Source organism: Taudactylus pleione, unplaced genomic scaffold (genome assembly GCF_031769625.1).
Source record: "Taudactylus pleione unplaced genomic scaffold, aTauple2 ptg000174l, whole genome shotgun sequence".
Taxonomy (NCBI): Eukaryota; Metazoa; Chordata; class Amphibia; order Anura; family Myobatrachidae; genus Taudactylus; species Taudactylus pleione.
Window position 1 is genome coordinate 6,842,448 of NW_028284576.1, and position 23,688 is coordinate 6,866,135.

The following is a 23,688-nucleotide window of genomic DNA, read 5'->3' on the forward strand; positions in this document are numbered from 1 at the left end:
ACCAGGGCAGCCATAACAGGGCAGCTATAACAGTGCAGCTACACCAGGGCGGCTATAACAGTGCAGCTACACCAGGGCGGCTATAACAGTGCAGCTACACCAGGGCGGCCATAACAGGGCAACTATAACAGTGCAGCTACACCAGGGCAGCCATAACAGGGCAACTATAACAGTGCAGCTACACCAGGGCGGCCATAACAGGGCAACTATAACAGTGCAGCTACACCAGGGCAGCCATAGCAGGGCAACTATAACAGTGCAGCCATAACAGGGCAACTATAACAGTGCAGCTACACCAGGGCGGCCATAACAGGGCAACTATAACAGTGCAGCCATAACAGGGCAACTATAACAGTGCAGCTACACCAGGGCAACTATAACAGTGCAGCCATAACACGGCAACTATAACAGTGCAGCTACACCAGGGCAACTATAACAGTGCAGCTACACCAGGGCAGCCATAGCAGGGCAACTATAACAGTGCAGCTATAACAGTGCAGCTACACCAGGGCAACTATAACAGTGCAGCCATAACAGGGCAACTATAACAGTGCAGCTACACCAGGGCGGCCATAGCAGGGAAACTATAACTGTGCAGCTATAACAGTGCAGCTACACCAGGGCAACTATAACAGTGCAGCCATAACAGGGCAACTATAACAGTGCAGCTACACCAGGGCGGCCATAGCAGGGCAACTATAACTGTGCAGCTATAACAGTGCAGCTACACCAGGGCGGCTATAACAGCGCAGCTACACAAGGGCGGCTATAACAGTGCAGCTACACCAAGGCAACTATAACAGTGCAGCTACACCAGGGCAGCTACACCAGGGCAGCTATAGGAACACAGATTTTTCATGATTTCCCTACAGAATGTTAATACTCCAGGACGCTGGTAAAAAAAAAAAAAAAAAGCAGCGAGATATAGGTCACATAGGATTAAAACTATAGTCCAATAACATAAGTGATAAAACATATAGCATGGTATAATATTAATATATAATAGAAAACATATAGAATGGTATAATATTAAATGGTTTACAAATACGTCTGCACTTGTTGTCTGCACACCTCGCCAAGATTTCATCCGATAAATATATTGTGACTGGGCTAAGTGTGGGCTCAGATGGGCACCCCGAACGCTCCTACTGCTCTGTGCCGACACATTGAAGTGAATGGGGGTACTCCTTCCTTGTCAGATGGGAACAAACACCTAGAGAACGCCGCATTTTTACATATTAATTGCTCCCATATACCAGGGGATGAGCGTTCCCCGTCACATCAATGTCACAGCACCGGAATGATTGGCGCTATATATACGCTCGCTCTTATCAAGCTGACAAAGCTCCAATGTTCAGAAGTGTCCATGTTGTGGTTCTCTCCTGAAGGACAGACTGCTGGCCGCTCTTAATATGAAATGACTGATAACAGAGAGCAGAAACGTGCGCTCAGATGCATAGCCAATGCGTATGTAATAAGCAGGCATCTGGCTTCCTTTGAAGGATAAAGAATTTTTATTTCTAAACACAAAACCGTGAAATGCTGAAAGGCAGGCGCACACTGGAAACAGATGGCAGCGCAACTACGCAGCTCCCGCAACCATGCGCAGTTATATCTACATGGCTCACAGTGTGCGCAATAAGCGTTGTGTGACAGGGGTCATGAACATCGCACTGCAGCACTGAGGTGTGTGTGTGTACAGACCCCAGACCCCTTAAAACCCACACCCTATTTACTAAGGTGCGGGTTTTGAGAAGTGGAGATGTTGCCAATCAGATTCTACTTAACATTTATCTAGCACCTTCTAGAAGATAATAGCTAGAATCTGATTGGTTGCTATGGGCAACATCTCCACTACTAAAAACCAGCACTTTAGTAAATAAACCCCATACAATAATTTTTTATGAGGCTTTATAAGGCTGGTCTTCTAGTCCCAATTAGGTAACAAAGGGCCTGATTTGTAGATGTACGCAACGGCGATAATTACGCAGACCGAGTGATTGTTAGCCACTGCGCTTGCGTGTAAGCCGAACTGCGCACTCGCATCAATTGATCTGTGATCACAGTTGCACAGAGAAATCACTCGCAAACGGAGTGACAGGTTGTCAGCGTTGGGGCAGGTAATGGGGGTGGTTAGAAGGACGCAGGCGTATTTGATCGTTTAAACACAGTTTTCAGGGCGTGCATAAATTAGACCCTGAGTCCTTGCTGGCTGCAGGAGAGAGCTCCGAGTGGCTGGAGACCCGCAGTGTCTGCTGCAGCTTAGACTTACTCAGAAGGCTGATGGCCGCCTGATCTGCGTTCCATGTTTCCAGTTTTGTGTGCGAGCGGATGTGAGATGCTTTAAGTAGGCGTCTCTAAGCGCTGGACGGCGAGTGAGTGATTAGCATATTTTCGCAGCTGCGCAGCTGCTATTGCTGTGGCGTACATTTCTGAATCAGGCCCAAAGTCAAAATTAGCATTTCGCTGTTCCTTACACATATTGCCGCTGTGTGCAACAGACGCCCTTCAGAAAATTATCCCAATACCTTTCTGACCAGACGACAGTTCCCCAATGAATATCTTTTTCTACAAAATGTAATTCCCATCGTTGCATGATAAGGGTTTCGCTCTCCAGCAGCCAAGCGAAGATGACCCCGTTATAACTAGTAATTGTCTACCTCAGTTTAGCATTCCCCATGACCTAATTACCAACGATGAAGACCTCCACGTCTAACATTAGTTATAAGTTAAGCTGCATACACACCTAAAGATTTTCTGTCCAACCATCCAACTAGTTGATTAGTTGGAATGAGAATCTGGTAAGGGATAAAAGTAAATGACAATCAGCAATTTGCTCCAAAACGCCAGAAAATGGGCAAAAACTGTTTGAACAAATTGTTTAGATCAAATATTTAACAAACTTGTCTGACGCCATTTTCATCTGTTTTCTGGCATTTAGGAGCAAATTGCTGATCATCAGTTACTCCCATACCTTACCAGATTTTCATTCCAACCAATCAACTAGTTGTTTGGTTTGACAGATAGTGTTTACGTGTGCAGGCAAGCTTTAGAGATTGATAACTGTAAAAGACTAAGGCCCTGATTCAGAGCCGTACGCTCTGACCAGAGCGCTCGCTCTGAATCAGGGCCCACCTCCATTAATATGGAGCGTCCTCCTGGACGCTCGTATAGCTGTGGGTCACCACCCACAGCATATACGAGCGTGCAGGATGATGGTCGCGATGGTCTTGACCATCGCGACCATCGCCAGTGCAAGCTGAAGCCTGCGGTTGAGTTTCTCAACCGCAAGGCCAGGAGTGATTTTGGCTCTATCAGAGCCAAAATCACTCCCACTGACATCACTACTGATGTCAGTGGGGCCGGCTTCAGACGGTAGGCGTTCCCTTGGGAACGCATCCGTCTGGCAGGCACGCCCCCGGCACGCCCACCAAAGGGGGCGTGCTGTCAGTCAACATCGATAGCACGCCCCCTTTGATGAGACACTCCGAGCGTAGGAAAGTCCTTCGCTCGTCGGGTCTCGCGCATGCGCACGACGGAGCTCCCTCCGTCGTGCGCATGCGCAGTAGGGAACATCGACCCACTTGCGAGCGTACTGCCGCTCGCGAGTGGGTCTGAATGACCCCCTAAACTCCAACCCCCTTCCCCAATATTCCAACACCAGACACCAACCAATCAATCGTACAGGTAACTCAAGTTATCAGTTTGTGGATGTGCCATATTGTCGACTATGGGCCTGATCCACTCCAGATCGCAACTGCGATTACGCACGCAATTGGCCGATTGTTGCATTCTGCGCATGCATCGCAGTGCGCGAACCGGCCACTGCGATCTCAGTGACTACGCAGATCCATCGCAGAGTGACTGACAGGAAGTGCTGTTTGGGGGGGGGGGGGGGAGTGACAGGGGTCCACTGCGATGCCCTACGCAGCCTGAGGACTCGTAGCGTGCGATAAAAGTTAGCAATTCCTGAATAAAGTCAGAGCTTGTGCAAGTGTGCGTGAGGCTGCGATGGTACTCTATTGTACTGATGGTTTCGCAGTCTTGCTAAACACGTCCTTATGTTGCATAACGATCGCAATGGATTTGCCTAAAATCGCAGTGGAACTGCGTGCGTAATCGCTTTTGCATTCGCAGTTGCGATCGCTAGTAAAACTGCCCTATGATTGTAGACAGTTTTGACTACTATGGTTATCTAACTAGAAAAGTAAAAGAGGGTAGACCGATTAGTGAAGTCAGAGATGCGCAATTTGTGGGTCATGCATTTTAAATAATGGAATATGAGTTTAAGAGACCCCTCCATGACCCTCTGTGGACACCCTCTTTGGGAGCGGATGTTATTCATGCTCACAGGCTTACAGAGAATAGCGGCTATCTGAGGCACTCACCTTCCGCTTCTGCGGTTCTTGCAGGCTTTTGTCCACGTCCTTTTGTTTCGGTTTACTCTTGGACTTGGCTTGTGCTGGCCTGGTTGGGGCGACCTCTTCTGAATGCTTAAAACGTCCTCTCAACCCTGGTTCTTTTTTAACCCTAGCCTTGACTTTGGTAATTGGTGGCATTTCCACAGGAGACCACAAAGAATGGTTAAAAGGCGACAAACAGCCAAAGTGCTCGTCGTCGTCCACCCTCTCGATTTTGACTTTGCTCAAGTCTACCTCCTGCACGCAATGCAGATTGTCTATGGGGGGCGCTTTTTTGTGGCTGCGCTTGCGGTGCACAGGCTGATCCTGCGACACGTCTGTATTGGAGTCCTTCTTACCGCAGTCCTGGCTCAACAAAGAAAAGTCGTGGCTGATGTCTTTTGGTTGGCTCACCTTCAGCTGGTCGTTGGTCATGTAAGAGGCCAAAACTTTGTTTTTAGGCTTGGTGTCCCCAAATGCCTTTCGACTGCAAGTCAACTTTGGGCGAATTTTATCGTTTTTGCAGTTGTGTTTGTCGGAAACTTTATTTAAAGTAGTGGTTCCTTCTACCCTTAGCGGACCATCTGCCACACCTGGCGGAAGGTATAAAACGGCGTTTCCTGCAGCAGGTTTTGGTGCGAGCAAAGTTTTACTTGTACGAGGCTTACGCGGCTTAGAAAGAGACTCGCATGTCCTTTGCTTTGCCAGCGTCTCATGGTCGGTAGCGGCGGCGGTGGGGGCGTTTTGTTGCTGAGCATTACATGGAGGTTCGCTGATGCTCTTTTGAGGTGTCACATTGGACTCCGCTGGAAGTATGCTGGAGAATAAGGTGTACTCGCTTACAGGAAGTCTGTGAGGAGGACCTTGGCTTGATCGGATTGTGCCTGCGGCTGGTAGGCCAATGGACAGCAGTGACGGATGACGGTACGGAGACCAACTGACTGGCAGAACCTGAGAATTGCTGGGATTCCCATTTAAGGGACACTTTGGGTGCACTGTCCCATGTCCAGATAAGGTCCAATCCTTTGACGGACATAAAGAGTTCACTGTAGTAGCACGCCCGTGAAGGTGCCGCTTTTCTGTGGGCTGCATGCCATCAACACCAGTCTGGGTATTTTTCTTGCCACATGACCCTGAGTTCTTTGGCTCTCCTTGGTCGATTATCGAAATTGGCTCCTGTTTTGCCAAAAGTTGGGAGTCCGTGCTAAGGCTCAAACTAGAGTCTTTGTTCAACAACACCGAGGCAGGCACTGGGTTGGCCACCCCTACGTAAGTACCAGGTATAGTACTAATTAGAGCAGCAGAATTTTTTATCCAAGATCCAGGAGCTCCCACAAACTGCGATGACACTGGATCCCCGTTCCTCAAGAATTCTGGAAACATTACCAACGGCGGCGCGCCTTGAACGCCGCCGCTGCTGGTGGTGAAGCTGTTTTGCGCGAGGCGCTGAGAACCGCAGTCGGACCTGGACAAGACAGTGGAGAGTGAGGCTTTCCCGCTCGTGTGCACTGGGGTTAATACTGGCATAGGTGGAGTTTTACGTTGGTTAGATGGGGCGTGCTTATGGCGGTGAGATTTGGAGGACAGGTCCAAAGGCATTTCGTAAGAGTCTGGGGGAGAGACCATCTCTCTTTCAAGTTGTGGAGGGGACTTTAATGGGGAAACGGATGAAGAGTCTGTTTGTGGTTCCAAGTTAGGTGTCCTGGAATAGGTTGTTAGGGTAACAGGGCTCACGCTGACCATTGGGAGGGTGGGATGCGTGGACAGAGTGTGTAAAGCAGATAGAGTGGTGGATGACGGGTCAGTGCGGACGGACAGGGGCCCATCCACTGAAGATGTGATAATGGTATTGCTGTTGGTGAGGGAAAGGGAAGGGGCTGTGCTGACTGGTATGTTCAATTCTGTAGAAACCACTTTGGAGTCAGTGTTTAAGGGTCTTCCCAGAGAAGACGCAAATGCATGTGGATGCAGTTCTGAAGACGCTTGAAGGAGGCATCGCTCTTGCAAGCAGGAGGGCATTATGGGAAGGGTCAGCGTCGACGTCACCCCAAATGTGGTCGGTAAGGTAGTTACGCTGAGGGGCTGTCCACAGTTTGGAGGCGGGATGTAAACTAGGGGCTGGGTTGGTGTTATGACCGTACCAGATGTGAAGGACAAAGGAAGCTTCTGCATATTAGGGACCTGAGTGGCGGAGAAGCAGATTCTGCTCATAGTAAAGGGAGTAAGCGTGCCGAAACTGGAGGACACAACGGCGTGAGACGCCTCCACCGGCTGACCAGCAATTTGTAATCCAGGGCCCATTACAGCTTTCTGCTTGACAGGCGGATCCGGGCCGGCGGGCTGAATAGCGGGGTGTTCCGCCCCTGCGACCTTCTCCTGCGCTGGAGTCCTGGCGTACTCTATTTTTTTACTGTGTTTACTTGAAGCTGCTTGGATGGACGTGTCCAACATGCTGGCGACTTGTTTGCCGTCCGGCGGCGAGACGCTATCACAGCCTCTAAACGACAACGACGCTCCTGCCAGCTTGGACGCAACAGGATCTGGTGGTTTCTCCTCTAGCTGTTGTCCGGATTCCACCACGGCACCGCCGCCTTCCTGGAGCATCAGGACATCCCTTTGGTTGGTTGCTGGTATGAAATCCACCTGAAACCAAAAGACAGATAAATCAATGGGAGCTCCAGGCGAAGGAATATTATGTTGTAGACTAGCAATACCTTGTAACAGGACACCAGCCACCAGAGAACCGTTGGCTTTCGGGGATGCTACAAACACCACTGGGGACATTTCTGACTGTACCATATCTCATAGCTACAAATCACACCTTTGCGTTCAGTTACTACATTGCTCTAAAATAGAAAATCTAGAATCTGGTTGGTTGCTATGAAGAGTATCCTACGTTCCCATCTCCTGGATCAGGTGTATTGCAGAACAGAGGAAGACTCAAGGGTGTACATTTACTGGTATGTAGTCAGGAAGCCGGCGGATCTAATCCCGGCAGCCGGCTTCCCGACTGTCATATCCCGGCAAGGGTCTAAAGACAGGCGTCGATATACCGACGCCCGTCATTAGACATATGTCGGGAGCCCTTCGATCGGGATGCCGAGCGCGGATAGTCGCGCGGGGGGGGGACATTTAGGTTTAGTGTTTCCAGGGAGGACTTAGGGTTAGGCACACCCCCGGGAGGTTAGGTTTAGGCTAGGGGAAGGGGGGGTTAGCGTTAGTCAACCCCGGGGGGAATTTAGGTTTAGGCTAGGGGAAGGGGGGGTTAGGTTTAGGCACTTAGAGGGGGGATTACGGTTAGGCACCCCTAAGGGAGGATTAGGGTTAGGTGGTAGAAATAAGTTAGTATATACTTACCTTAGACGATCAGGATTTCCTCCTCTGCCGGGATGCCGCTGTCGGGATTCCAACCGCCGGGCATGGGTCCGGCGGTAAATCATACCAATTCCCATTTACTAAAGCGCAGGTTTTTAGAAGTGGAGTTGTTGCCCTTAGCAACCAAGCAGATTATACTTATTTATTTAGCACCTGCTAGAAGATAATAGCTAGAATCTGATTGGTCGCTATGGGCAACATTTGCACTTCTGAAAACCTGCACTTTAGTAAATATACCCCCTAGGGGCTGTATATAAATTAAATTATCACCGGTAAAATAAGCTATTTAGGGGTACTTGTAAACTTTTTAAGGAGACACCGATTTGTTTGATGGAAACCCACACAAATTAGGGAATATTAGGTTTAAAGTTACACGGATCAGCTGTTACTTGGCCAATTTATATCACTAAGGGCATACAAAGCCTATAAAGTGTGTGTGTGTGTATGTTACTCTAATACATATATTTGTAAGAGGAGGGTTACAATGTTCCTCTAAGCACAATACATGGCAGCTTAAATGAAGAATTCTCAGTAAACGTGTCTAGAACCCAAACACTTTGATGCATAAAGATTTACATTTAGGTTCACGGCTAATGCAGCTGTACATCACTCGTCTTACACGGGCCTGAGTCTGAGTCGCACGCTAACAGCCAATATTTTTTCTCCTGCGCATGTGTGTGAATCGTGCCGTGCACTTGTCCCGATTTTGTACGTACAGAATCGCAGTACACATGTGGACGAACAGTAGCACATTTTTAAGGTGTGTTCTAGAAAGATACACTGGTATGTTGCGCCTTATGGGAGTGTCCCTGAAAGCGGCTGTGCGCAGACACGCTCAACCGCTCACATGAGAGGGCCACACTCAGACAGAGAGGGCTGGTGTAAGGTTACATGTTATAACCAATTGTGCGTGTCCAGACGCACCAGGGAGGCATTACAGCATCTATGGACACTGACTGCTGGCGTCTCAGTCCTTGCACATTCGGACGCACGGATCTACAATTGGGAAGGGATTTGTAGCGGCATTACCATAAAGGCGCGACTGCGGCAAATGACTCAAGGGCGCCTGACTCAGCATCTGACCCAATAAGTTAATTTGCCTGACCTGTCAATGAGAATGCAGAACTGAGTAGTGATATTATTGAGGCATGAGGCATATAAACCCAGCTGCCTCTCGTGTTTAAGGCACATATCTTGCGGACAGAAACGAAACTGACTGAATTATACAGTTTGCTTATTTGAGAACCATGCTGTATCATAATTCCTAAGGGCTCTCCTCACTAATAGTAGACAAGACGTATGGAATGGATTACCACCTACTATGGGGTATAGCTCTTCATGACATGTTGTACGACTGCTTTGTGGGAGAATCCAGTTGATGGCATAGCGAGCGTGACAAGGGCCTAACGTCACCTTATGGGGTCTTACCATCACTATTTTCAGACCAAACAGACGTCATCGATAAAGGCTAAAATGTCATTTCAATGTTTTATTAACATTATTTTTACTAAAATAAAGTGAAAAAAGGTTTTCACACCCTTTTCACATTATTTTAGTATCACCTAAAATTTACTAAAGGGCAATTGGAGTAGAATTCGGAAAATTCTACTCCAAGCCCTAATTATCACTTATTTTTAGTAAGCAGATCGTATTTCCCATAATTGTAATGGGAAACGTGATCTGGCCAAAGTTACTAAAAATATATTGTGAAAAAATACCGGACGAAGCCCTGTGATGATGGCGTTATTAGGGCTTTCCCCTGGTTCCTCGACTCCTGCTCTGCTTTAACAGGCAGAGCAGCGGCCCCAGTGAACAGCTGTGTGGTCTGACCGGAGGGAAGTGAAAGTAAGGGGGGGGGGGGGTAACGGCACCTAGTCACTGTATATTTTTCAAAACATACAGTGAAAAGATTGCTGTGGGGATTCGCAGGGACAGAGCTTTATCGCAAGCTCTGTCTCTGCAAGGGATTTTTAATAAATCCCTGTGATATTGCCTGAATTTTAAATGCGGATTGTAGTAAATAGGTCCCCAATGCGAGAAATCACCTGCAATACGTTTAGTGATGTCAAAAATTATCACGTGACTTTAATAGAAGCTAGCTTGGTAATGTTCATGTATGGATGCCGGTCTATATAACTGTGAGCTGTTAGTGGCTCTAACACAGGGATAGCCGACCTCGGTCCTCGAGAGCTACCAACAGTTCACGCTGTCCAGGTCAGCAGGTGCACAGGTGTAGTGATTGCTCACTGACACATGTGAAAAGATCCACAGGTGGAGTTAATTATTTCACTTGTGATTCTGGGAGGAGACCTGGAAAACATGCACTTTTGGTAGCTCTCGAGGACCAGGGTGCTCCAACACATAGGTAATGGTTGCTTAACCACTTAACTGATGATTTTTTTTTTTCGGTAAAACTGGTCAGAAATCGCCGGGTCCGCAGGAGAGCCAGACGAGATCCGTTCTGCACATGTGTAGAACAAAATTTTTTTCTTCAAAAACACAGCGCGGTGGCACCTTGTCAGCGGAAGTACAGCTGGCTGTTTGCATCCAATCTGGCCACGTCAGTTAAGTTGTTGAGCTATTCAGGGTTGACAATACTGATGGCAAAGTATTTATTGGAGGGGGGTATATTTTACATATCAACTTCCTGACAGTAATCCCATTATACAATATTGCTAACAACCTCTTCTAGGGAGCTATTTATCATTAAATATTTGCGGGTGTTTTTGGGGGGATATCCGCAAGTATCACCCTAATGTATGAAGGAGGGACCGCAGCAGATATCTCCAATACCTGATGCGGTCCCCCCATTTCCGACGGCAGCCGCAACCCCCATAGGTTTCTACGGAGGATGCGATGCTGTCGTATTTACCAACCTCTGGAATGCGAAGCATGGCGGAGTTTGGTCTTCGCAGCTAACGCCGTCTGCAGATGGAGTTAGCCGCAGTAGCCTATAAGGCTACACTTCACGAAATTTACCGGGAGAGGGTTCCTCCGGACCCCTGTCCCTGCATGTGCTATTTGATACATGCCGCTGTTATCACATACGGCAATGCGATTGTGAGCGCTAATATCGCGCCCAGAGGGCACGGAGAATGTGATCATTGATATATGGGCCCCGTAGCCACATTGTGCACAAAAGAACCTACAGTGTACAAGAGGACACCGGCTCGCTCTCTAGATTTCAGGGTCTTACAGTACATGGGAATCTTTACATATATAGCTGTGAATGCTGCAAAGTTTTATATGTGTAATGGTCAGAGATGGATGGTACCTACAATGCTCCTATGTTGTGCTGTTAAGCTCACCTTGGAAAGAACACTATTCACACAAAGATCTTCGGACCCCAGGTGCTGGCTATTACTGGATTTTAACTTCTCATCAGACAGTGGAGTCCTCCTGTCCAAAAATCAAGACAAGAGATTATAGTTTGGGGGCTGCTAAGACGGGACATCGGTCACTATACAACAGGAGGACTCAAGGCACGCTCAACAAACCTACAACGACTAAGGACGCAGTCTAACCGTGCGCTGGAAAAACAGGATTTTGGTACTTACCGTTAAATTTCTTTCTCCGATTCCACAGGGGACACTGGAGTCTCAGTACAGTGGGGTATAGATGTGGGATAACCGGGAGCTGGCACTTTAATAAATTTGAATAGTAGCTAGCTCCTCCCCCTCTATACCCCCCTACAGGTCAGTCTAAATAAACTGTGCCCGAGGGGAGCTGGTAATAGGATAACAGAGGAGAAGAGAAGCTAGAACATACATAAACAACAAGCAAATATGGAAACAAATCAAGCAGACCTTGAAGAAAAACTTGACTGTCCAAACCTGGCAGAACAATAACAAATGCAGGTGGAACAGAACCGGGTGGGCGTCCAGTGTCCCCTGTAGAATCGGAGAAAGGGAATTAACGGTAAGTACCAAAATCCTGTTTTCTCCTTCATCCACTAGGGGACACTGGAGTCTCTGGGCCTGATTCTGACCAGGTTGCGAGCGCTATGCGCTCGCAACCGGGTCGAATGGTGGGCCAGTGCGCATGCGCACGACGGAGCCGGCTCCATCGTGCGCATGCGCGAGACCCGGATAGCGACGGGCAAGCCGTCGCTCCGGGTCTCGCACCAAAGGGGGCGTGCTGTCAATGTTGAGTGACAGCACGCCCCCTTTGGTGGGCGGGCCAGGGGGGTGGCTGCCCAAACGGAGGCGTTCCCATGTGAACGCCTCCGTTTGGGAACGGCTGTTAGAGCCAAAATCTCGCTGGGGCTTGCGGCAACGAGACCCTACCACGAGGGTCTCATCGCAAGCCCGATGGTCGCGATGGTCTTGACCATCGCAACCATCTTCCTGGCCGCTCACTATAGCTGTGCGAGCGGCCAAGAGGCCGTTCAAAAAAAAAAAAAAAAAAAGCCCGGCCCTGATTCAGAGCGAGCGCTCTGTCAGAGCGTCCGGCTCTGAATCAGGGCCTCAGTACAGTGGGGACGTCCCAGAGCTCACATCCCGGGTGGGAGAGCGCTGAGAACCCTGCAAAACAGCACGGCCATAGTGTGAAGCAGAAGCCGCAAATGTGTCAAAACGGTAAAACTTTGTAAAAGTATGCCGGCCCAACCAAGTGGCCGCTCGACAAAGCTGGGTCAGGGAAACCCCACGGCAGCTGCCCACGAAGGACCCACCGAGCGCGTAGAATGCACTGTGATTGAAGTAGGTGGTTGCTTTGATGCAGCCAGATAGGCTTGTCTGATTGTCAGATGAATCCATCTAGAAATAGTAGCCTTAGAAGCCGGCCAGCCTGGCCGCGCCATATCATATCGAACAAACAGCGTATCTGACTTCCGGAGGGATGCTGTCCTATCAACATAAATCCGAAGAGCCCGGACAACATCTAGGGATCTGGAAGCCAAAGAATCCTCTTTAAACACTGGAACTACGATCGGTTGGTTGATGTGAAACGCCAACACTACCTTAGGCAAAAAGGATAACTGCGTACGTAGCTCAGCCCTATCCTCATGAAAAATGAGGTAAGGCGGACGACAAGAAAGCGCCCCTAGCTCAGACACACCCCTAGCAGAGGCGAGAGGGGCCAACAGGAGAACCACTTTCCATGATAAAAATGTTAATTCCACTGTTTGTAAAGGATTCAAATAGGGAAGAATGGAGAAAAGAGGACCAAATCCAAATCCCATTGGGCCGTAGGAGATACAAACGGAGGTTGTAATCTGACAACCCCCCGCAGAAAAGTCTGGACATCCGGTAAGAATGCTAGTCGCTTTTGAAAGAAAATCGACAAAGCCGATACTTGAACTTTTAAAGATCTCAGACGAAGACCTGCTGCTAAACCAGTCTGTAGAAAAAGAAGCAGCCTGGCTAAGTTGAATTCTGACGGTGGCGCACCCTTTCGTTCACGCCAAGCGACATATGCCTTCCATATGCGATGATAGTGCTTAGAGGGAACTTCCTTTGTAGCCCTTTACATTAGTAAGAATCACCCTGGAAGGGATACCCCTCTTTCTTAAGATAGCCCTTTCAACAGCCACGCCGTCAAATGAAGCCGCTTGAAGTCCCGATAAATAAACGGACCCTGTTGCAGTAGATCTTCTTGCAGAGGAAGAGGCCACGGGTCGTCTATCAGTAGAAGACGTAGGTTGGAATACCACACCCGTCTGGAGCCACCAACAGAACCTTTACCCCTTCTCGTTTGATCCTTTTCAGCAGACGAGGAAGGAGTGGGAGTGGTGGAAACAGGTAGACAAACTGAAACCGCCAAAGAGCTGTTAGAGCATCCACCGCCACTGCCTGTGGATCTCTTGACCTGGAGCAGTAACGTAGCAGTTGATGGATCAGTCTCGACGCCATAAGAGCTACCTGAGGGAGACCCCAACGCTGAATCAGTTGTTGGAAGACCTGCGAATTGAGCATCCACTCTCCCGGATGAATGTCCTGTCGACTGAGGTAATCGGCCTCCCAATTTTCTACCCCTGGTATGAAAATTGCTGATATCGCTACCGCATATTCCTCTGCCCAGAGAAGAATGCGGCTTACCTCCCTCATGGCGGACAGACTATTGGTACCGCCCTGTTTGTTGATGTACGCCACAGCCGTGACGTCGTGGGATTGCACTCCGATGGCCTGGCCCTTCAACAGAGGATGTACCAACTGAAGAGCATAGAACACGGCCCTTAACTGAAGAATGTTTATGGGCAGTACTGCCTCCAGCTGAGTCCAGCGGCCCTGAAAGTGTCTTCCCTGAGTCACTGCCCTCCATCCTCTCAGACTGGCGTCTGTGGTGAGGAGAATCCATTCCCACAATGCAAACCTCTTGCCTGCCAATAGGTGAGAGGAATTCAGACACCAAAGGAGAGATGTCCGAGTCCTGGGTGACAGTTGAACTCGCTGGTGAAGGAAGAGGTGGGACCCTGACCACTGAGAGAGGAGGTCCAGTTGGAATGGACAGGCATGGAACCTCCCGTATTGGATGGACTCGAAAGATGCAACCATCTTTCCCAGAAGGCGAATACACAGGTGCACTGACACCCTGCGATGACGCAGTATCAATCGCACCATGTGTTGGATGAGGTGACTTTTTCCTGCAGAAGAAATACCTTCTGCTCCACTGTGTCCAAAATCATCCCTAGGAAAGGTAGACGCTGTGTAGCCTGCAGATGAGATTTTTGGTAATTCAGGATCCATCCATGTTGCAACAGCAGACTCTGTGTTACCTGGATGTCCTGCAGTAATTGAGAGACTGACGGAGCCTCGAGGAGTAGGTCGTCCAAGTAAGGGACGATAGTAACCCCTTGTATCCGAAGAAGGGCCATCATTACTGCAATGACCTTTGTGAACACTCTTGGTGCTGATGAAAGACCGAAAGGTAAGGCCTGGAATTGAAAATGAGAGGCCCACACTGTGAACCGAAGGAATGCCTGATGAAGAGTCCAAATGGGAATGTGGAGATAAGCATCCTTTATGATTAAGGATACGAGAAACTCTCCCCTCTCTAGCCCACCAGAAACTCGCCCCTCTCTAGCCCTGCAAAGACGCATTGCGGGGACTCCGTCTTGAACTTGAAAGTCCGCAAATAAGGATTGAGATGTTTCAAGTTCTTGGGAACCACGAACAAGCTGGAAAAAAACATTGACCCTGCTGGTGGATAGGGACATGCACTATTACTCGAGAAGACAGTAGCTTTTGTATTGCCTCCTGTATAACAACCCGTTTGTCCGCAGATGCCGGCAAACCGGTTAAGAAAAAACGAGGAGATTGTATCTGAAAATCCAGCTTCAACCCCTGAATAATGATGTCCCGGACCCACGTGTCCTGGCAAGACTTGATCCAAACTTCCTTGAAGTTGCAAAGGCGAGCTCTCACCCTGGGGTCCCCCAGGAGAGAAGGGAGCGCGTCATGCTGGAGGCTTAACTGAAGCCATATCCTGCTGGGAAGAGGATGCAGTGGCTCTACCCCTGCCTCTGGGACTACGGGAGATAGTGGGAGCGCCTCTGCCATGGCCCCTGAATCTCCCTGGAATACGAAAGGACGGAAAGGACGGTCCGGCAAAGGGCTTCCTGGGGGGAGGAGCAGCAGATGGGAGATAAGTGGACTTACCACCTGTGGCTTGAGATATCCACTTATCCAGTTCTGTTCCAAACAGAGCTTCTCATGTGAATGGAAGCGCTTCCACGGCTCTCTTGGATTCCGCATCCGCCTGCCATTGTCGCAGCCACAGGGCTCTGCGGGCTGAGACAGCCAAGGCCGAGGATCTAGAGGAAAGACTACAAATATTCTTAGAAGTTTCTCCAAGAAAAGCAGCCGTCTCTGCAATCTGTTCCGCTAGAGGAACCAGATCCTCCGCCAGAGCCACAGTCTTAATGCCCTCAGCGAGCTGCGGAAAGGAGGCTGCCAATCTTTGCTTTTTATTAAAGATAGACGGCCTAACCTCTACAGCATCCCTGTCCTCAACATGTAACACCTGGCGTGTCGCTGCAATCAGCGCCTCTACTCCCTGATATACAGGCGCCGCCTCCTCTGGCACCTGTTCCTCTATATGGTCCTGTACCTCCCCTTTCCTCCGTATCAGGCATGTCGTCCTCTTCCGGATCATTCCACATAAGAGGATTCGGTATAAGTCTCCTAGGGACACTAGAGGATGATGCCACGGGAGGAACCTGGGCTGACATAACCCTTGTGAGCCCTTCTACAGACCTGGCTAAAGACCGTGCCCAGTCTGGCTCAGAGAAGGAAGACCTTTGAGATCTTTCAACCTCTCTCTCCCTGCGAGAAGCTTCTAGCTCTGCAGACATTTGAGACATGACTGATGTAATTTGATCTGTCCATAAATTTTGTGCGGATGCTGCAGTCTGTGTCTCTGAAACACACTTCTCACACAACAGGGAGCTGGATGTTAGTCTCTGTGTAAACTTCTCTGCACAATTCTTACAGGAGAAAGTTATTCTGCAGCCTTAGACCCCTTAGATGACATTCTACCACTTCACTGTACACAGCACACAGGGAAAAAAGGTAGTGATACAGACAAACACCACACACAGAGACTGTTTGAAGAAGAGATAGATGCATGGAGGGAGATGATGCTATCAACCCCGCCCAACCAGCTCTGCTTCAGAGACCAGTGCTATTAACACAATATAATGCTGTAATCACTGTGTAAACATGGGGTCTGAATCAGACCCGCTCGCGAGCTCTGGGCGCTCGCAAGCGGGTCGATGTTGCCCAAGTGCGCATGCGCACGACGGAGGTTGCTCGGTCGTGTGCATGCGCGAGACCCGAATAACGACGGCCAAGCCGCCGTTATGGGTCTCGCACCAAAGGGGGCGTGCTGTCGATGGTGATTGACAGCACACCCCCTTTGGTGGGCGTGCCGGAGGAGTTCCCATGGGAACTCCTACCGTCTGGGGCCAGCCCCACTGACATCACGAGTGATGTCAGTGGGAGTGCTTTTTGCTCTGATAGAGCCAAAAGCATTCCAGGGCTTGCGGAAGCGAGAGTCTCGTCGCAAGCCCGATGGTCGCGATGGTCTTGCCCATCGCGACCATCATTTTGGCCGCTCGCTATAGCTGTGGGTGGTCACTCACAGCTATGCGAGCGGCCAGGAGGCCGCTCCAAAAAGGAGGAGGGACGGCCTTGATTCAGAGTGAGCGCTCTGTCAGAGTGTCCAGCTCTGAATCAGGACCACAGTCCAACCTGATCTTCACAAATCTATCCCCACTGTGCAGGCACAATCTGGGCAGACAGATCATTTTCTCTGCATGTGTCAGCAGCCTGTGGTTGTAAAATGGCCACCAGCCACCTTCTGGAAGCGCTGGGGCTGCTGGGAGGCAGAAGCACAACTGTGTGTTAGGCTCCGCTCCCTCTGTTCTTGCTGCTTAGCCTTTTTAATGCCCGCCTGTCATATCCTCCTGGTCACCCTGCTACTCAAAGAGTGCCAGGAGTCACTAACCTTCTGCCAAATGCTGCCGGCGGCGGGCTTGCTAATGGGGGAGCGCGACAAATGCTGCACGCAGCGCGTCTGGCTACCCCCCAAAGACAATGGTCTCTGTAGCTGAAGACCCCAGTGCGTGCTGCAAGCAGTGGTGGTGAGGTCTCTCGGCAGCTCCAGCGAAGCAGACAGGCAGGGGCAGTGAGCTGCCCGTCTGATCCTCATGCTGATCGAGGATCAAGTGATTTTTAGTAGAGAGCTCTTGTATATGACCAGCTCCCTTGGCACAAAATTTAGACTGACCTGTAGGGGGGTATAGAGGGGGAGGAGCTAGCTACTATTCAAATTTATTAAAGTGCCAGCTCCTGGTTATCCCACATCTATACCCCACTGTACTGAGACTCCAGTGTCCCCTAGTGGATGAAGGAGATATACCAAATCATAGACACAGCAAACTGTTTACTATAGTGTAGTGGAGGCCAAACTGTGGCTCTCCAGATGTTATGGAACTACAAGTCCCTGCATGCCCGGACATAGGTTTGTTATTAGGGAATGATAAAACAGTTGCTGGGCATGCTGGGACTTGTAGTTTCACAACAGCTGGAGAGCCACAGGTTGGCCAGGCCTGGTGTAGTGTAAGGGGCTCATCCTCACCTGTCGTCGTTGATGCCGCACATACGCACGCGGTCGGTACTGCTCCAGTTGTGCACGCCACTGTAGAGCGGGGCGGCCGATATCATGGCAGGTGATTGCGCCCCGGGAGCTGCTGAACGAGTCCGCAGCTCCTCTGCCTCCCTCCCCTGTGCCCTACGCAGATTCCACCTGTTGGTACACACAGAGAAAAAAGTGCCATGAGAAAACAGAAAATGCCCGCAATGTCTATGGAGATATATAGAACACATTCTGCCGTAGCAGTTTCAAGTATTAAAACAAAAATTGCAAAAATAAAAACAATTAATGATAATAATCATTAAACAACTCAAACATTTGTAAATGGCCTTCCCCATATAAATATTCGATTTTGGCTACCTGACGTTCACATGGGAGGGTCATTGACAACTGCTTGACTTGACTCCAGAGGGGGGGGGGGGGGGGTGAGGGGGAGGGGGGGTACGGGAGAGGAGTGCAAGTTGGGACCAATTTGAATCATCGTGGACTGCACCTGTTTCAGCAAGCAGAGTGGAGCAAATAAATAAAAGGTTTTATTTTAAATGTCTCTTTATTCTACATTTTTAGTTTTGGGTTGAGATACCCTTTAAAAGGTTTCACATAAGGGTTTTTTTAGCTAATACCTACCCTTATTATTATCCTTAATTTATATGACGCCACAAGGGTCCTGCAGCGCCTTACATAGTACATAAACAAATGAGCGAACAAGAAAACAGCGACTTACAGTACAAAACAATGCAGGACAAGGTACATAGTTTATACACATTGCTGCAATAGTGATCATAACATTCAAATAAGCAGCAGGGCGTCAGCAACCAAGTGTTAGGTGCCCTTGTGGGGGGTTAGGAGTAGACGATCGTACAAGTAAGGGCAGGAGAAGCACATGAGGGAAGAGGGCCCTGCTCATTAGAGCTTACATTCTAAAGGGGAGGGGCAGACAGACAGGGGTGACACAGATGTGGTAGGCAGTGAGGAAGGCGCATGGAGCAGCGTGTAAAAGATAGCGAACTCCGGATTTGAGATCAACATAAAAAAAAAAATACTACAACAATGAACAACCAAATAAGGCTCCCAGAATATTTTTGGGGTGCCCAGATTTTGAGAATGCAAAACGCATTAACAATATTATCTATGGAGTAATTCCTCTATGGGGACACAGAAAGAGGGTACATGCACAAGCAGGGCTGTAGGGAGGGTGGTGCGACTGGTGCCTCCGCACAGGGCGGAAGCCTCCAGGGTCACCAGCCACACACACTTCCCGGCGCCGGAGGTCTGAAGGAAGAGACCTCCGGCAGTGGTGAGCGGTGCAGAAGAACAACGGTGGAAGATCCCGCCCACCCTCCGTCACCTGGTCGGCAAGGTAAGCTCTCATGGGGAGGAGGGGGGCGGGGGGGAGCGAGAGGGGTGGCAGTGCTGCACAAGGCGCACTGCCGTCCAGATACGCCACTGTGCACCAGGACTTGTCTCCAGTAAAAACAAAAAACAAATGCAGAGTTGGAAGGGTCGGAATGAAATCCTTGCCTAAAAATTGGACAACAACATGGATGAAACCAAAAACATGAAAAACACCCTTTAATTCCATGTAACGGACATCCATCCATTGCTTTATCTAGAATGACTCGTCTGAGCTGTCCGACGTCCACATGACCGCATCACAGAACGGTAAGTTTGGTTTTGTTTAACTCTTTCATCTTCACCCAAAACTAATTTTTTTTTTTTTTCCTTTTGGGAGGAGTAATCCTGTAAGCAAAGTTTATAGACATAGGATAAAGGGTCTGATTCAGAGCCGCTCGTAAGCGGCCGCTCGTTCGCTCCGAGCGATGTTCGCACAACTGCGCATGCGTATGGGTCGTAATGCGCATGCGCCAACCAGTCATTGCGGTCGGAAATCGAGCGCTCGCAAAACAGCAAGTGCCTGCTAATTTGAGTGACAGAATGAGGCGTTTGTGGGTGGTAACAGGGGAAGGTGCTTGAAAACGGGGAGTGGAGATCCGAACGCAGGCGTGCCAAACGGTCAAAAGGGCGTTTAATGGGAGTGCATAATTAACAAAGCAGCGTCATCGACCACGTCACTTGGTTGTTTCTTAGCCTGAACTGTTCGCATGATTGCGGTAGGAAAATCCAAACACAAGCACTGCGAGCAGTTCAGACGCCTTTCGATGTACTCGATTAATCTAATAAATAGCGGAGATGACGTAGGATGCGAGTTGCCAGGGGGCGTCTTTACAAAATAGCGAGCGCACGTTTCGTTCGCTCGCTCAGACATACAGGCGTCAACAGACCGCAAAGAGCGAGCGCTCAATTTTAATAGCCGGCCCCTTTTTCTGAACGAGCCAGCACGAATAGCGTCCGGCTCTGAATCAGGCCCAAAGTGTTAATATCTCAGGAGCTCAGGGGGCTGTAGGTCACTCTTAGGGGAGGTAACGGGGAGGATTGTGTGAGCTATTTAGATCTCACGCCCCCCCTGGAATGACGGGAGCGTCCCGGTCAGGCACACTTCCTGTGAGCAGATGCAGCGGGGTTTATGACCGACCCTCCGCAAAATACTCCACTTCTTCTAGTATTGGACTGAAAAAACTTGGGGGATTATATTTTGGAAATCCAGTGAAAGCAGTCAGAGCGTTGGCTCCTGTGATATGGAAAATGAGTACACATTTCCAGCTACACTCCTAGGACAGACCAGGGCTCCCTGTGGAAAACAGAAGACGTACTTAGGATTGCTATGCTGCGCAGTATATTCACTTAGCAATGTTTACAGATGAAAGGCTGGAATATGCTAATGACACGTTCATTTACATTAGTGCAAGCGCTCTTACAGAACAACAGCCAGACGTAGGGAAAACGAGCCAGGCCTGCTGATGCTTGTAGTTCCACAAGAGCTGGTGAGACGCAATTTGCCTGACCCTTCCCTTCCGCAGCTATATACATATATATTTTCAGCACTGACACTTATAAGGCTCACTAACCTTAATTCAGCATTGACCGATATACATGTAAGTGGCGGATGCTATCACAGAGGTCTGAAAGTATATATATATATATATATATATATATATATTTATATATCCTTTTTATGTTTCCCCCGAGCCAACTATCATACCCTGCTCGCAGCCAGTTTGGGCTTCAATAGATCCCTTTAGTAAACAGATAGGAGACGGCCTGATGTCGCTGGTTCCTAGCGGATCGATTCTGCATTGTTTTGTTTTTTTTAGTGCCTCAGGCACTTGGCAATAAGCAAACACAGGAGTTCCCCCTGTGCCAGACTCTGCCCGTTAAATCAGCGTACGCAATGCTCCCCGGCTGTGAGGTCTGCAGGGTGCCGCCCAGGAGAAGGGGCTCTCGGAGAAATCCTGTTTTATGCTTATTACGTAAGGCACGCTGCAATAAGCATATAAAAAGCAAGCTAACATGTCGCTGAATCGTGTGTACTCTTATCTATAGCTCCGTGTGCCTATATATACACAGCATGTGATCTATGCTCTGTGTATGTCCTCCAATTCCTCACAGTCCCCGACAATACACCTGCATTCTGCCGCTTGCTATCTGTGCCGACGGGGACATTATTGGATGGAACTTTCTGCCTGTGGCACCTCGGTGAATAGACCCCGGGTGTACCGTGATCCTTACTCGACACTTTAGGGAGAAATGCAGAGTCAGCGCTGAATAGCCTGACGGGAAAAGCCGGAGGGTGACGGGCCGGGGGGACAGCTTCCAATTCAGGGAGGCCGGATTAATTTACTACACAATGATCCACAGGGACCAGATATTTGCTCTGATCTCTGTAGTTACACCAAAACCAATGGGTTGCTACGGGTTACTGCAACTGTGTTGGCAAATAATCCTCATGCCCCAATTGCAAGGGTGTCAGGAAAGGTATCTAACGTAAGGATTATAAATAGTCAGCATGGCGGGAACGTAGTAACTAGGCATAAGCTCAATCACCGAGGACTGCGCAACTGTCTTTCAACCAGAGAAAATGACACTGACAAATATCATCGTACATACAATAGCATAGGGACGTCTGAAAGCTCACTGGCTTATACGGCACTGAAATCGGCCATTTTGTTGGCTTAACCGATACGCATGAAAAATTGAAAGGCTCCATTCTCAAGGACCAGAACATAAAATGGCTGCCTCTGCCTTGCACAGACTTATCCCTTTAATCATCCTTTTCCCATAACTGGTGACTTTTGCATAATCCGAACTGGTGAAACACCCCCAATTTACCATTTCAGCCGCTTAAGAAACATATCATGACTGTATAGTTTGGAAACAGGCCATAATAACATTTGCTCCACCTATAACCGGTGTCCCATACTTTACTTAGGGTGTCTAATACAAATATATAGTTCTAGGATCATATTCCTATTATTTCTATTGATAAATAAATATCAGGTGTCTGAAGTCTATGAATTAAGCATTAGAAAGTTAGGACTGTGAAACGCCTCCAGGTAAGGTTGTATTGCCCATAACAACCAGGTATTTGTCATTGTACAGGTTGGAAAATGAAAGACATTAAAATCAGACTGTTGCTATAGGCAACGTCACCTCTACACAGTCACCTGACCAGTGGAACCTAATCCACGAAGACTCCTTGTGCTGGTCAGAATGGTACAACCGATGACAGACTCATTTTGTAGGGGCTCGCCCTTCAGCACTCAGCAGTCCCGTCATGTCACCGTGGGCCCTGCTTCTGAGTCGGAACCATGCAAACGCAACCCATGATTATCAGCAAACGGACCTTGATATAGGTTACAAGAGCGGACGGTTTGCAGGGCGGGAGCGTGGAACAGATCAGTGTCGCGGGAGTGTCCTGTAGCGCGACTTCCGTGCTTGTTGGGAGTCATGTGGACGAAAATGTGACGACTGTTTCCGGCAAATCGTTGAGTGGGTTCAAGTGGCGATACTAATGATGGCAACTGGGTGCAGCGATAAATACTCGTATGCATGAAGCCACGAGAATACTCACATAGATGGATGCTACTCGCATTAGCATTACCTAGTAAATGCGACTAAGTCTGGCCCCCTTGTAGGCCTACTGCATTGTAGTATAGCACAGTACAGCACAGCCAGACTGCTCTCAATCCCATGGTAACTCCGCTCTGCACCAAGACCAAGCCTGGCAGCCTGGAGCTCAACAATCAGAAGCCTCCGCGGCCGCACCAGTTACCCCACTCCCTAAGCCCCCAGAACCACCAGAAAGCTGAGTGATTCTCCCAGGACCTGCCAGCAGCTACTAACAGCCAGTTCTATGTCACTACAAGGCCCCTTGGCTGCTGTAGCTGCTCCACACGCCAACACGGGATAACATGGTTCTGGAGATGGCCGACCCGGCTAGCGGCTTCTTACAATGCAAGCGCAGCTTGCTGATCTGTGACAACCACCGCAGGCATATGGTGAGTGCCACAAGTGGGCACAGCTGCTGGGTGTTACTGGTGGCACATACAGGTACATGGTGGGTATATGTGATGGGCACTGCCGGCACATGTCGTCAGCGGAATGCGCCGGGCATTACTGGCACATGCTGAGCAGGTTAATTGGTCGGGCATTGCTGCTATACTGTACAGATGCTGGTACAGATGTGCCCTCACTCGTCTTTGCTGCAGTCGCGCCAAACAGCCCCTTGTCCCGTGAGACTCTGCTAGCGCCGGGCGTCTTTTTTGTGACTTTCTTTGGTGAAAATGTGTCTAAGTTGCAATGTGACGCGGCTAGGACGTGCCAGGAGACTATGCGGATTAATGTGATATGTGACACTTGTATACCTGTGTGCGACTGAGTCTCGCAATCAGCACGAGATGGAGCAGACGCAGATTTTTTT

General features: G+C 49.2%; 1 protein-coding gene across 4 annotated transcripts in view; it reads right to left on the reverse strand.

The window, feature by feature from the left end:
- BCORL1 (BCL6 corepressor like 1) overlaps window positions 1-23,688 on the reverse strand; it is a 102,146-nt gene that overhangs the window by 33,029 nt on the left and 45,429 nt on the right. For all 4 annotated transcript variants that reach the window (XM_088475581.1, XM_088475579.1, XM_088475578.1 and 1 more), the window contains exons 2-4: window positions 17,856-18,023; window positions 11,084-11,174; window positions 4,389-7,043 (exon numbers count right to left, since the gene is read on the reverse strand). In XM_088475581.1, the coding sequence (XP_088331707.1) occupies window positions 4,389-7,043; window positions 11,084-11,174; window positions 17,856-17,941 (2,832 nt within the window). In that variant the 5' untranslated portion in view covers window positions 17,942-18,023. The remainder of the gene's footprint in view (window positions 1-4,388; window positions 7,044-11,083; window positions 11,175-17,855; window positions 18,024-23,688) is intronic.